At 36.7% G+C, this 14542-nt stretch overlaps 1 protein-coding gene across 1 annotated transcript in view; it reads right to left on the bottom strand.

Annotated features, from left to right (window-relative positions):
• SPMIP7 (sperm microtubule inner protein 7) overlaps window positions 1-14542 on the bottom strand; it is a 99956-nt gene that overhangs the window by 17292 nt on the left and 68122 nt on the right. Inside the window, exons 6-7 of the mRNA XM_075557315.1 lie at window positions 11449-11490; window positions 10305-10412 (exon numbers count right to left, since the gene is read on the bottom strand). Coding sequence (XP_075413430.1) covers window positions 10305-10412; window positions 11449-11490 — 150 coding nt within the window. The remainder of the gene's footprint in view (window positions 1-10304; window positions 10413-11448; window positions 11491-14542) is intronic.

Raw genomic sequence — 14542 nt, 5'->3', positions numbered from 1 at the left:
CAAAGTAGTTTATCTGAAGGAATGGTACCAATGAAACAACTTAAGTGGATGTTTTGGTACAAATTATAGAAAAGGCAAACTCAAAATGTATGTGCTATCTTTGTGATCCCAGGAATCCCCTCCTCCACCATGATTATAGAGAAGATCTGGTTTTATTGCATTGTGTATAATTATTATCATTTGGTATTTCTATATACATTTCCCTCTTTCATTCTTAGTATCTTTAGGTTAGGTCTTTTGATTCTGAATCATGATGACCTCACGGGACAAGGTTAAGGACCCTGTGGGTTTCTGAGACTGTAACACTTTATGAGAGTAGAAAGCATGTCTTTCTCTCACTGAGGGTCTGGTGGCTAGCAGTCCAATGCATAGCCAACTAAATCACCAGGGTTCCTTAATAAACTAAAATCTATATTGTAAATGACACTGAAGCCCAAGAACTGGTTACTTGCCAAAGGCAAATGGCATTTCCATGTGAATGAAGGGCAAGTGCTAGGGGTAGGAAAGCACATTTCTGGCCTCCTCTTTCTCACTCCTAAAAATCACTTCAGATTCCTCTTCTATAAAGTGGGGGTAGAACTTGCTCCCACAGCTCTGGTCTTATCACACTATTTTAAAAAACAAATGAGCCGTAGATGTGAAAGTACTCTGAAAGGCAGAAGTGTGGGGTTAGTGTAAGGAACTACTATTTATAGTTTTACTCTTTAACCTGGGTTGTGGTCAGCTTTTTTTTTTTCAGTTGCTACACAGCACAGTAACTGGAGGCCCCCTCTCATTTCACCTCAGACTTGGACTAGGTGCTGTCAGTTGAGCCATTTGGACAATTACTCATCAGCAGCAAATGCTTCCTAACAGAAACCATTGAAGTAAATGCACAATATATATGAAACTCTGTGAGCTACTTCAATGAGAAGATTTTAATTTAGAACACAGTGCATAGAAACAAACCACTCTCATTTGGAAAAGCAGAAACCGATGTCTGAGAAGACATGGGTTTAGAACCTGAAGGGTTCTTCACCTACTTATGTTTTAATCATCTTCCACTCCCTGGACCACTCTGCTCTCAGTCTTGGTTTCCGCTATAGTGAAGCACCAGATCTCGACTAGCTATTTTTAATATAGCATCCCAGTGTCTCAACACTGTAGAGTCTCTGACCAAAGAGAAATCTCTTCAGTAGATGCCTTTGTTTTCCTAAGAAAGTACAAGGATTATAAGTTTTGATTCTAAATTTTCACATCTTGCTTGCTACATATAAATTAATAATTATACTGATGACTAATGAATGGAAAGCATTCGACACTACACGGATCTATAAAATAATCACTGAATAAAAACTAATTGCTGGATCCTGTCAATTAACTTCTAGTAAAGGAAATCACTTTCGGATTAAAGAGGATTTTAAAAAGAATCAGATTTGAAAACTAAAGAGAAACCTTAAATGAACTTTTTTTAGTTCATCAAATTATTAGTTCATCTTAATATATTCCTGAATACAATTTACTCCAAGAGAGTAAATGCTCAGCACATGTTTGCTGAAAGAAGGAAAAAGCTCTTCAACTATCCTGAGCTTTGATATTTTCTATTGAACCTAATAGAAAATTTGAGTTCACCTAGTTCCTAAATTAGTCTCAAGTTAGAAATCAGAAACTTCAATGGAAAGTGCATTAGATCATTTTATTTCTTTAACTCTAAATAACCATTTCAAAAGTGGGTATTCTTAACAGAATAAAAGATATTTTAGATCTCAATGAGAAAACACATTCTCTCACAGAGCAACTGATGGTTTTGAACTGCTGATCTTGTGGTTGTCAGACAAACTGGAAACTTAATATGCCACCAGAGCTTGAGATTGTTTATTTTTGCATTGTCTACACTATGGGGGAAAAAAGATATTAGTAAGGACTTGGCTTATGTAAACTATGGTAGCTGTATTTTAGGATTCTAAAGGTATACTCTTGGTAGATTTTCTCAGAGGACACAGGAAAATCGCAAGGCTTATTATCAAGATGTTTTAAGAAAACTGAAAACTGTATTGGTGAGATTTAGGCTTTGGGAAATTGTGCCAAGGAATTTCCTCTTAACATGACTATGTGCTCACTGATTCCTTGAGGGGAGCAGCAACGGTCAGAACCGTTGTACAAGAATTTCACGGGAACACCTTACGTCATCCACCCAACAGCCCTGGTTTTGTCCTTCTTTTTGTTCCAAAACTAAAAAACAACCCACATGATTTGAATCCCTCCGGGATGTCAGTACTGCCATTTTGATGTTGTGTCAGTTCACGAGTACAGATTTCTTCAGGAAATGGCTGGAGATGGAAACAGTGATTTCAGAAAAGTAGAGCTTTCAATGGAGGATGTGTTGAGAAACAATAGCTTCACATTTTGATCATTCTGTTGTTTTTATGATTTTTTAGTGATGTTTTGACTTACTATTATCATATAGTCTCTGTGAAATAGTTAATTATAGTATATCTACAGAAATAAAAACTTATGAGTTCAAAATAACATCTGAAGACTATGTTTTAATAAAAAACAAAACAAAAAAAGAAACCCATCACCACAGAGCCAATTCTGACTCAGAGTGCCCCAGGTGAGGTTTCTATAAAGCTTCATGGGAGCAGATGGCCTCATCACCCTCCTGAGGAGCAGCTGGTGGGCTGCAGTTAGCTTCTCACACATCATCTAATATTCCACCAGTGCTCTTTATGCTGTAATACTGGGGGGTAAAAATATTATATGTAGTGTGTAATAAAAGCTTTTACATAGTTATATAAATGCACAAAATAAGTCTAAAATTTGCATATGGCAGATGGAAATAATGTGCTAATGTTAAATCTTAACAATCTAGGTTTAATAATAATATATTTTGAGTGTGAAATATGATTGTTTTATATTGTTACAGAACATTCTGTACTCTTTATAATATTTATATTCAACAATAAAATGTCAAACTTAAAAAATATATAACAATAACCATCAAAATAAAAACCATTAGACATATCAGATGAGCTGGTGAACAGAAGAGTGAAATTAATTAATTAGGGAAATTGGCCACCTGAGAGGAAATTTGGTGATCTCAGCAATAGGAAAAATTTCAACTCAGCAGTCAGTGACCTCAACCCACACGTGTCTGAAATATTGTTTCCATTCAAGAAATGGGGACATGGCCAGGCTTGACCACCATGACTAAGTGCATAAATCATGAAGGAAATTTTAATGATAACATCATGAAGATATTTCTTTTAAAGAAAGTTTACAATTAGAAAATAATGTTTAATCATATGTACTTCTAAAGAGAATGGTGGTGTACTTCTTGAGAACAAAATCAGTATTTCTGTGTCTTTTTTTTAAACTTTATACATATGACATTGTATGTACTTACTTTTCTAGTTCTCTGTGGGATTGTGCAAGTTGCACAACATATTGTTTAGACATTCAGATATGCGCTCTGAATTTATAAAGCAAGTGAATAAATAATAAGCCAAAGTCTGACAGTGATTTCTCCTGGGCTGGATGAAGGGTGGCGCAGCCCTGAGATTGGGAGGGTGTAGAGGCAATCTAGAAGATACTAGTAAAACTGTTTTCCGTAGCTACACAGGGATGTACACAGGCATTTATGTATTATTTCCCTTTGTCTATTATTACACAGCTATCTAATTTTTGTATATATGAATATTTCATTAAAATGGAAAGCTACTTTTTCATGTAAAAAGTTAAGATTCTGTTAAAATTTAAAACAAACTATAAACATGTTGGCTTTAGAGGCCCTCTAGTGCCCAAATTGAGTAAGAGCAGTTAAGGCCTTACATTCTTTCCCAGTAGTCACTCACCATTTCACACCTTTGTAATACGTTTCAATTTTATTGTTTCTAGTTACCATCAAGGAAACTCCAACTCCCAGAGACCCCGTGTGCAACAGAAGGAAGCACGGCTGCTCTCGCACAATCCACACCGTTGTCAAGCTCGAGGCCACGGTGTCAATCCTTCCTGGGTTATTTCTCGTTTTTCCTGCCTCTTTACTTTGCCAAGCACGATGCACTTTTCCAAGGACTGGTCTCTCCTGATAACATATTCAGAGTATGTGAGACAAAAATCTCTCCCTTATCACTTATAAGGAGCTGTACTGCTTCCACAACCGATTTTTTAGTTCTTTTAGTCCATGGTACTTTCAATAGTCTTTGGCAGAACCATAATTCAAATATTATCAATTCTTTTTTGGTCTTCCTTCAATGTCCAGCGTTCACATGCATATGACACAACTGAAAATACCATGGCTGGAATCAGGCACACCTTAGTCTTCAAAGTAACATCAAATTTATTCAAGCTAAATTATTCCAGACTACCCTTTGCTCTTATTAGAGTGACCCAAAAGAATACATTTTGATTTTCAAAACAATATTATTTTGTAAAGTATTTCAAAATTCAAATATGCATTTCAAAGAGAAAATGTGTTGGATCAGTATACCTGTAGAGTATTTTAGAGTTGGTTTTATCTTCGAATAGTTGCTTTAAATATTTTGTACTTACTATGTTAGATAGCCTACCACTCATCTGTCAGTTTCTTGTACTGTGATGGCAGCATGTTTTTGTGATGCTGGAAGCTTTATGACCAGTATTTCAAATATTTGTGGGGCCATTCATGGTGGACAGGTTTCAAAAGAGCTTCCACACTTAGACAGACAAGGAAAAGTGAGGTTGCAATCTAGTGATCAGAATACGTGAGATTAGTGAAACACCTTAACAAGAGCAGCAGGGCATGGCTGATAGAACCCAAGAAGATGAGCTTCTCAGGTGGAAAGCTACTCAAAATGCCGCTGAAAAAGAGTTGCCTCCTCAAAATACCGTCAACCTGACATTATAGGAGTGAAACTTTTGGGACCTTCATGCATAGAAGTGGCATAAGTGAAAATAGAATAAAAGATTTCAACTATCCATTAATAATAAAAATATGGAATGTATGAGATATGAACTTGGTTAAATCAGAAGTGTTCCAAATGAAACCGAACATATAAAGATCAATGTCATAGCCGTGATAGGGTTGAATTAGATCAGTGTGGAGTGTTTCCAATTGCAAATCACATGTTCTAATCTAATGGGGATGGCAAGGTGAAGAGTGGTGGTGTCACACCGACTGTTAAAGAGACCACTCCATGATCCACTGTGAAGGACAAAATTCTTGTTAGCAGGATAATATCCATATGTCTACAAGGAAGACCAGTTCATATGATGCTACTCCAATTTACAGGCCAATCAATAAAGGCAAAATTGAAGTGATTATTCCCACCGATTTCTGCATTCTGACATTCCGTCAATAAGCTGCATTGATAATTACTAATGATTATGATGCAAAAATTGAAAGCAAACAATAAGGAAGAGTAGTTGGGAAATATAGTCTTGATAATAGAAATGACCCTGAACATCACATAATATAATTTTGTAAGACCAACTATTTATTCATGGCAAATATAATTTTTCAGCAACATAAACAGCAACTACATATGTGGACCTCATCAGATTTATTACATAGTAATTTAATTGGCTACATGTGTAGAAAAGAACAATGTAGAAGCTCAATATCATTAGTCCAAACAGGAGTAGAAAGTCCTGTCTTTCTCTCTCAGATTGACAGGTAGTTTTGAATGATTCACCCTGTGGTTGACAATTCAAAGTATAACCACTGTGCCAGCAGGGATTCAACAGAATGTGAAAATAATCAAGCACTATTTTTAATATTTTACACAAGTAAAATTTTGCTAAATAGAAATTTTTAATAGTTGTAGAAGTACATGTACATGAAACTGCCATGGATTCAGATGACGTAGAGTGACATATCAATACTGACATTAGATGCATCTTGCCAGAGAAATGTTTACCTATGTTTTATTAATTATGCAAAGGCATTCTGCTATAGGAATCATAACATATTATAGATAACATTGTAAAAATGTGAATTCCAGAATACTTAATTGTACTCATGACAAATCTGTACATAAGCAACATGCAATTGTTCAAACAGAACAAGAGGATGTATATTAAATGGTTTAGGATCTAGAAAGGTGCCCATCAGGATTGTATCCCTCATTCATATTTATTCAATACATGATGGTTTACTATGTGAAGAAGACAATGGCATTAGGGCTGGAGGAAGATTCATTAACAGGCGATATACAAAGGACACGACTTTGGCTGCTGAAAATAAAGAGGACTTGAAATACTAACTGATGAGGAGGAAACATTAGTCTTCAGCATGATTACACCTCTGTACAACGAGAACAAAAATCCTCCAATTGGACTAGTAAACAACATTATGGTAAATTACAAAGACATTAAAGCTACTGAGGATTTTGTTTGACATAAGCCTTAATCACTCATGAAAGTATTAGTCAAGAAATCAAATGATGCATTGCATTGGATGAATTTGCAGAATACCTCTTTAAAGTGTTAAAGAGCAAAGATATTACTTTGAAGACTACGGTGTGCCTGGCACAAGCCAGGGTATTTTCAACCATCCCATAGTCATGCAGAAGCTCGACAATGAATAAGGAAGATCAAAGAAGAATTGATGCGTTTGAAGAACACTGAGGAATACTTAATAGATCATGGACTGCCAGAAGAATGAGCAAATCTTTATTTGAAACGTATAGCTGGATTCTCTTTAGAAGTAAGGTGAATTGCCGCAGGTTAGTGGAAAAGAGGAACCCTTTCAAGAAGACAGACCATGAACTCAAAGAGCAATGACTGTGGGAATGGCTAGAACCCAGCAGTGCTTTGTTTTGTTGTACAGAGAGTCTCTTTTAGTCTACACTGATGCTATGACATCAAACAAAAGTATGTTTAATAGCAATAATTTACTTTTCAAATTCACAGAAAAGACATACCAACATACCTTTCTCGGGACTCAGCTTAAATACCAGTTTTTAAGTCCTATGGGTGAAACTAAAATTTTATAACGTTTTATTTCATTCTGCTTCATCATATTATGATTAGTACACAAATAGCTTATCTAGTCTCCTAAATTTTAAGTTATTTGACAGCAAATCCCTTTTCTCTCTTCAATTTTATTTACTATTCTTATTAAAGTATCTAGGCTACTGTAGATAACTATTTGTAGGTTACAAAATAACATTAAAAATAAATATTTTAATATTAAAATAAAAGCTACTTTTGATATATATTTTATAGTTTAAATGAAAAAGAACTAGATAATCATAATAAATATGATTACATAAAAATTAAGTTATATAGGGCACTTAGCAAATGATGGACTATATCAGTTTAGAAAGAAGCTCATGGGCATAATATTTTTCATTTTAAATAGAAAATAGTGCACATTAAAAATCTCACAATTCATTACAATCTTGCAGGGAAACTTCTGCAATGTTTGTTCATCATTATGGAAACTGATGGTGATGTCCATGATATTAGTTTGCTCATAAATAATGAAGGGGGAGCAGGACTTAAAGTCTGATCCCTTAAGCTCTTGCTGTTGTTGTCTGCCATTGAGTCAGATCTGACTCCTAGTGACCCTGCATACAACAGAATAAGACACTGCCTGGTAGTGCTCCAACCTCACAATTGTCTTTGTGTTTGAGTCTATGTTTGCAGGCACTGTTGAGGTCCTGCCTCTTTTTGCTGTCCTTTGACTTTACCAAGTGCCATACCAACGTCCTTCTCCAGGGACTAGGGTCTACTGATAACATGTGCAAAGTATGTAAGAGGAAGTCTTGCCCTACCGGCCTCTAAGGAGCGTTCTGGCTGTACATCTTCGGAGACAGATTCGTTTGTTCTTTTCACAGACCATGCTATTTTCTTTCTTTTTTTTCATTGTACCTCAACGTTTCTTTCTTTATCTTTTACTTCCTTTTTTATTTTACATTTTATCAGGGGCTCATACAACTCTCATCACAATCCATACATATACATACATCAATTGTATAAAGCACATCCGTACATTCTTTGCCCTAATCATTCTCAAAGAATTTGCTCTCCACTTAAGCCCTCTGCATCAGGTCATCTTTTTATTTTCCCCTCCCTCCCCGCTCCCCCCTCCCTCATGAGCCCTTGATAATTTTTAGGTTGTTATTTTGTCATATCTTGCCCTATCCGGAGTCTCCCTTCACCCCCTTCTCTCCTGTCCATCTCCCAGGGAGGAGGTCACATGTGGATCCTTGTAATCAGTTCCCCCTTTCCAACCCACTCACCCTCCACTCTCCCAGCATCGCCCCTCACACCCCTGGTCCTGAAGGTATCGTCCACCCTGGGTTCCCTGTGCCTCCAGCTCCCATATGCACCAGTCTACAACCTCTGCCCTATCCAGTACTGCAAGGTAGAATTCGGATCATGGTAGTTGGGGGAAGGAAGCATCCAGGATCTGGGGGAAAGCTGTGTTCTTCATCGGTACTACATCGCACCCTGACTGACCCATCTCCTCTCCTAAACCCCTCTGTGAGGGGATCTCCAGTGGCCGACAAATGGGCCTCAGGTCTCCACTCTGCACTTCCCCCTTCATTCACTATGGTATATATATACATATATATATGTATATATATTCTTTTTTTTTTTTTTTGCATGATGCCTTATACCTGGTCCCTTTGGCACCTCGTGATCGCACAACCATGCTATTTTCAATATTCTTTTCCAACACCATCAACTTTTAGAATATATTTCTGGTGGTTTTTCTTACTCTTTATTTTTATCTCTATAGTATTATTTCTGTTCTATTTTGTTTTTTATGGTTTATGTTAGGTTCCCTAGTTTATTAAGCACAGGAGTGGATGGATAGAGACAATTCCTGATTTTTAATCCAGGCCCTTGCTCTATTCACACAACTGCTTCTTGATCTATGTACAGTTTTCTCAGAGCACAAGGTAGTGTTCTGGAAAGTTCTATTTTCCCCAGGCTAGCACATAGTTGAATACCTTTCTAAGTCAATAAAACACAAGTAAACATCTTTCTAGTGTTCTTGGCTTTCAGCCAAGATTCCTTTGGCATCAGCTGTGATAGCCTATGTCCCATGTTCTCTTCCGAATTCACCCTGCCCCTCTGGAAACAGTTCCTTGCAAATGCACTCCTGCAAGGGCTGTCAGAAGATCTTCAGCAAAGTTTTACTTGCATGATATTAACGATATTGTTCTACCACTTGGGCATTTTCTTGGGTTACCTTTCTTTGGAATGGGTACAAATATGGATCTCTTTCAGTCACTTGGCTAAGTAGCTGTATTCCAAATTTCCTGGCTCAGATGAGTGAGTGCTTCCAGTGCTTCATTAACTTGTAGCATTTCCTGAACCCCATTAGAGAATCATTCGAGACAGCACATTTGCAGCCTGCATTTTTCTTTAGTTTAGTTCATGGAAGCCATTTTTTCTCTTTTGTCATCAGTCTCCCCTTTGGCAAAACAAAAGTTATAAAGACAGTTGTGATGAATCCAAATATATTCAATGGTAGTACTGAAGAGGCCCTTCCTCAGCCTTGAATATCTAGTGCCTTCTAATCTTTCTGTTGCCTCTGACCACACTTGTCTTTCATGGCTACTGGACTATACATGCCAACTAAGTAGGGAGATATTCTGGGAAGCCAAACCGTAACACTTAAAACACTTACCTTGTTTGTGGGGAAAAAATAAAAACACGTTTGAACCACTTTACCAACTATCAGTTATTGGTCAGCCATGTCTCAGTGCTTTACAAACATTTGATCCCTTTGTTACCATGCTTGGTGGAATTTTTCTCTACAGATTCCAGATGAAGAAATGAAGACCACTGATGTGAAGTGACTTGCCCAAGACTCACAGGTAAGCCAGTCTCTAAAACTGTAATTGCTTTTGTGACATGGCAATTCTTTCTCTTTTTTTCTTTCTCTTTTTTTATTAAACACTTTTAATAGGAGCTCTTATATCTCATCCACTGTGTCAAGCATATCTGTAAATATGTTGCCATCATTTTCAAAGCATTTTATTTCTACTTGATCTCTTGGTATCAGCTCATTTTTTTCTCCCTCCCTACCCCACCCTCCCTCCCTTCTTCCCTCATGAACGCTTGATAAGTTATAGATTACTATTTCTATATCTTAGATCATCCTCTGTCACCCTTCACCCACGTTCCTGTTGTTCATCCCCCTGGGAGGGGGTTATATATCGATCCTTAGGCTCGACTCCCTTTTCACTGTGCTTCTTTCACGAAGCAGGAATCTTTCTCCTCGGGCTCAGTAGCCTGCTGTTTCGTGTATCTTCATTTGTAATAAAGTCAATCATCATCTTTCATACGTAAGAAAAATACAGGCAATATTTATGAAGGTTACTCACCAACTTGTGCTTGTATACAGGGGTTTAGATTTCCGAGGTTTGGTTAGAGATGTCAAATCTCCAAAGGGATTGTCCACATCATCAGCATTTGTAGACTCTACGCAACCACTGTTTTGTGAAAAGATAGGAGATATATGTTGGCTTATAAGACAATAGTAGAACAGCACTCTAACTTTCAATAGAAATATGCATTGTAAAACTAAAACAAAGTTCAAAATGCAAAAGCAAACTTTTCTCTCAAATGAGGCTGAATGAAGGAACAATTCTATCTTTTTGGAAGAAAAAAATGGTGATTTTTCTCTTCTTTGAGTAAAAACATCCAGGATTTTATCAAGTTTTCACTAAAGTACAAGAAACCACTGAGCAAATAAGCAGGTTGTTTGTGCAGCCCAGATGTTCCATTTAGGGAGCCTGAGAGGAAACTCTGGGATAAGCAGAGACTTACAAGTGTTGTCTAATAAGCTAATACGAGCTAATAAGAATTCAACAGAGACAGAAGACTGGGAAAGGGATGGGGGCCTAGATACTAAACAAAATGACTTCAGGAGTTAAAAAGAGACCCTGGCAGATGAGTCCATCTCTGCCAAAGAGAAGGTATTCTAGAGGCAATTCTGAGGCTCCTTAGAAATCTTATCAACTTTAGGGTGCTAAAGAAAAGGCATTAATAATGAGTCTAGGACATTAAATGCCTAGACCCCGCTTTTGTTTTATAGGTCTTTATTCCAAAGTTAGTCTTAAATCTGAAGCAGAGTGGAGTGTTCCAAAATGCTGACTGCTTTTTTTATCCATAACAATTTTGATTTCAAGTTAGAAAATAAGATAATACATTATCCATACTTCAGTGTTAGTGAGCATATCATATATTTTGCTTCAAGTTTCTGATTGGCAAGGTCCAATAGTGGTAAAATTTTAGTTTTCTATTTAATAAAATAGTCAATTCAGGAAAACAGAAAAATATTACTCTCCCTGTCTTTTGTCAAAAGTTTAAACAAAACTTTGATGAAATTCCCAGTGTTATATAGGAAAATTTTAGAACTCTAGATCCATATAATATTTTAAAAAGTGAACTACAACATGTGTGAACAGACAGGAAATACACTTTGGATGTAAATATAACATTTAAAAAATTATAAACACTACTTACGTATAGAAAGGAATGTACTTGCTTCTAGTACTTGAACTTACACTTAGGAAAAATACAGATCATTGGGTTAGTGATATTTTCTTAATGAGCATAAATAACCACAGTACTTAAAACAAATAATTAAAAATCAAAGTATATTTCTTACAGTAACTTGTCTTCTAAAGTGTTAAACTTCAAAGAAAAATAATTTAAAGATGCAAATTTTAAGTGATGAAAATCATAAGCAGAATATTGATCCACTCCCGTCAAGTTCATTCCAACTCATGGAGACCTTATAGGACCTTATAGCTTCATGGGGTTTAAAATGATGCCCTTATGTGTTACCAACTCAGTGCTTAACCCACTACGTCCCAAGGGCTCCTTCCCTATTGACAAACAGAAGAGGTCTCTTTGTTGACTTTCAATTATAATTAGATCTTGTTTAATACCCTTCTTCTTGCATTTTTCTTTGGCTGTAGTCTTGTTTTATTATGGGAAATATGGTATTTGTCAAAAGTGAACCACTAATTGTCTTAGAAAAAGAATTTTAACATCTGGGTGGATCTCACTGATTATCCATCTTCATTGCCATGAGGGGGCTATCACCTCAACAGTTTAATAATGGCCTCAATATCACAATTGTAGTACCGCAAGGTTCTCCTGATTAATCTTGTATTTTTTCTGTTCCATCCCTAGAATCAGCTATTATTCTAAGGAGCATTGGTTCTTTTTATTGGAGAGGGGTATTATAAACCCAAATTTGAACACTAAGTATATTGTGGCCACCGAGGTGTCACTCCTAGACCCTCTTAGTAGAGACAGGTAGGGATATATGTATGCATATGAAAGCAGCTATCTACAAGAGTTCGTCAAAAAGTAGAGTTAGAAAAACATAGACATTTTCATTACACAAAAACATCAACATGGGAGTCACTAGGACTTCTCAACAAGACTAACACAAGTATATAACAGAGAACTTGTCTGTAGCCATTCACTGGTCACAGAGACACGCTTAAACATGTGTGGTTCGAAAAAAATCCCATGCATATATGAACTGAAATGCTAGTAGCAGTACTTTTTGGCCCATAACTGTATATGTTCCTATATAATCTATATATTTTCATATCTATTTATCAATATACATTAAAGTTCATATTACGTTTCCTACTCTATGAAGTTCTCCAAGCCTTTCCTCTAAACTGCAACTTCTTCAGCGAAACGTGGCTCCCCTGATCCATAAAGATTTACTTGTTTTCTTCAGCACTAGTATATGGAGTTTAAGTTGTTTCATAATTGCCAACTCAAGTCTTTGAGAGAGGGAAAAAATCCAAATAGAGTATAGTATTTGCAGTTCTTTTAAATTTTGTTTTAAATATATATACTTTACGGGTTCAATTATACTAATAAGAGCTGTACAATCTTCTCCACAATCAACTTTAGAACATTTACTTCCCTCTTGTACCCAGAGTCCTCAGCTCTCTGCTTCCCCTTAAACTTCCCACCACACCCCTTCAAGAAACAATCACGTAGTCAGTGTCTTTATAGCTCTACCCAACCTGGATTTCAGATACAGAAAAACACAGAAAAAATATTGAAGACAAAAGAAAAGCACTGCACTCTGCACGACAGCAAGGATTCCCACATCTCTGGCCAGAGGGAATTCACTGGAGGCTTCCTCCATGTGTGGACCCTGCAAATGGATTTTGGCTCCCACAGTCATCCACAGCCTTCCAAAACCCAAATGTTCACAATTTAAGCTCTGATACCATTCCCCGCTTCGAATTTGAATTTTGTCATTCACAATCCTTGGATCACACAGTGTGGGGCGCTTCTTCCATGGAATAGTGGACTCAGTTCTATTTACATTCAGTATCTACTTGAAATACTCTCCCCATTTTGGTTAGATCCACCCCCAGCCCCACACTTAGGTGTAGTTATGTAATTTATTTTTAATATTCATTTTTCACCATTCTGGATTCGTAACCATCTTTGTATGCTTTTTTATTTTCTTTACATTTAGTAAAATTTATTCATTGCAGTATGCACTGCTATTAAATCATGTCATATTATCACCCTAAATATTTCTTTTAATGGTCTTTTGTAACACCCCACCTGTCTCTAAACTGACAACTGCTGATCTGATTTTTATTCCTATATTTTTGCCTTTTTCAGAATATAATATAAATGGAGTCATTCAGTTATTAGCCTCTCAGGATTGGCTTCATGCATTTTGAAAATATGCACTTAGAGATTCATCCATTGTAAGATAACGTAGAGACTGACTCTTATCTCTTACATTACTCATGGGTTCAAGAGGGGTGCAATCTGCAATGAGAAAACTTATAGATAAAATAAAGGATAGATGCAGTCGGAGTGCCGGGTTCTCTGCAGTATAGACACTCTAGGGTACCAATCTTAATTAGAGGCAGGCTTAAATACATTCCCTGCACATAGCCTAAAACCAGTGACAGGTTTTACACAAAGGGACAACGCACAATTTGAAGGTTTGCACAAAAGCATTAACACATCAGCCAAATTATTCACAGAGAGGATGAAAGGATGAGGCTGGGAACATGAAGTAACTGATAAGATTTCAGACCACTGCCTTCTGCAACTTTAGTCAGGGAGCAGGAGACCAGTGTCCGTTTTATCTCAGGTGGAGAGTCAGGCCAGTCATTGTTTCATCAGCTCCCATGGCTGAGTCATCAGCTTTCTTCCCTGGGCCATGAACCGTGGAAGGTGGTGGTCCTGTCTTGTTTGCCTATGGAGCAAACAACTTTTCCCCACAAGCCATGTTTTACATCAAATTTGTTACTTTTTTATTGTTTGAGTGTATTGCTATTTGTTTTTCTCATTATTTGTTAACTTGTTATTTATTGGTTTTAGCAATTATGAATTAAAGAAAAAACAAAGCAACTCATGGTCATTGAGTCAATTCCAACAGATAAGCATTCACTGTGTTACAAAGTAGAATCATTCAGTAGGGTTATTAGTGCTAATCTTTATGGAAGCAGATGGCCGGGCCTTTTTTTCTGTGGTGCCACTTTGTTTGATCTCCCAAATTATATGCATTATCAAGGCACCTGAGGGTAATGATTAAAGTTCCTAAAAACAC

Source organism: Tenrec ecaudatus, chromosome 9 (genome assembly GCF_050624435.1).
Source record: "Tenrec ecaudatus isolate mTenEca1 chromosome 9, mTenEca1.hap1, whole genome shotgun sequence".
Classification (NCBI taxonomy): domain Eukaryota; kingdom Metazoa; phylum Chordata; class Mammalia; order Afrosoricida; family Tenrecidae; genus Tenrec; species Tenrec ecaudatus.
The sequence above is the reverse complement of the archived record's forward strand: the minus strand, read 5'-3'. Positions and strand labels throughout refer to the sequence as shown.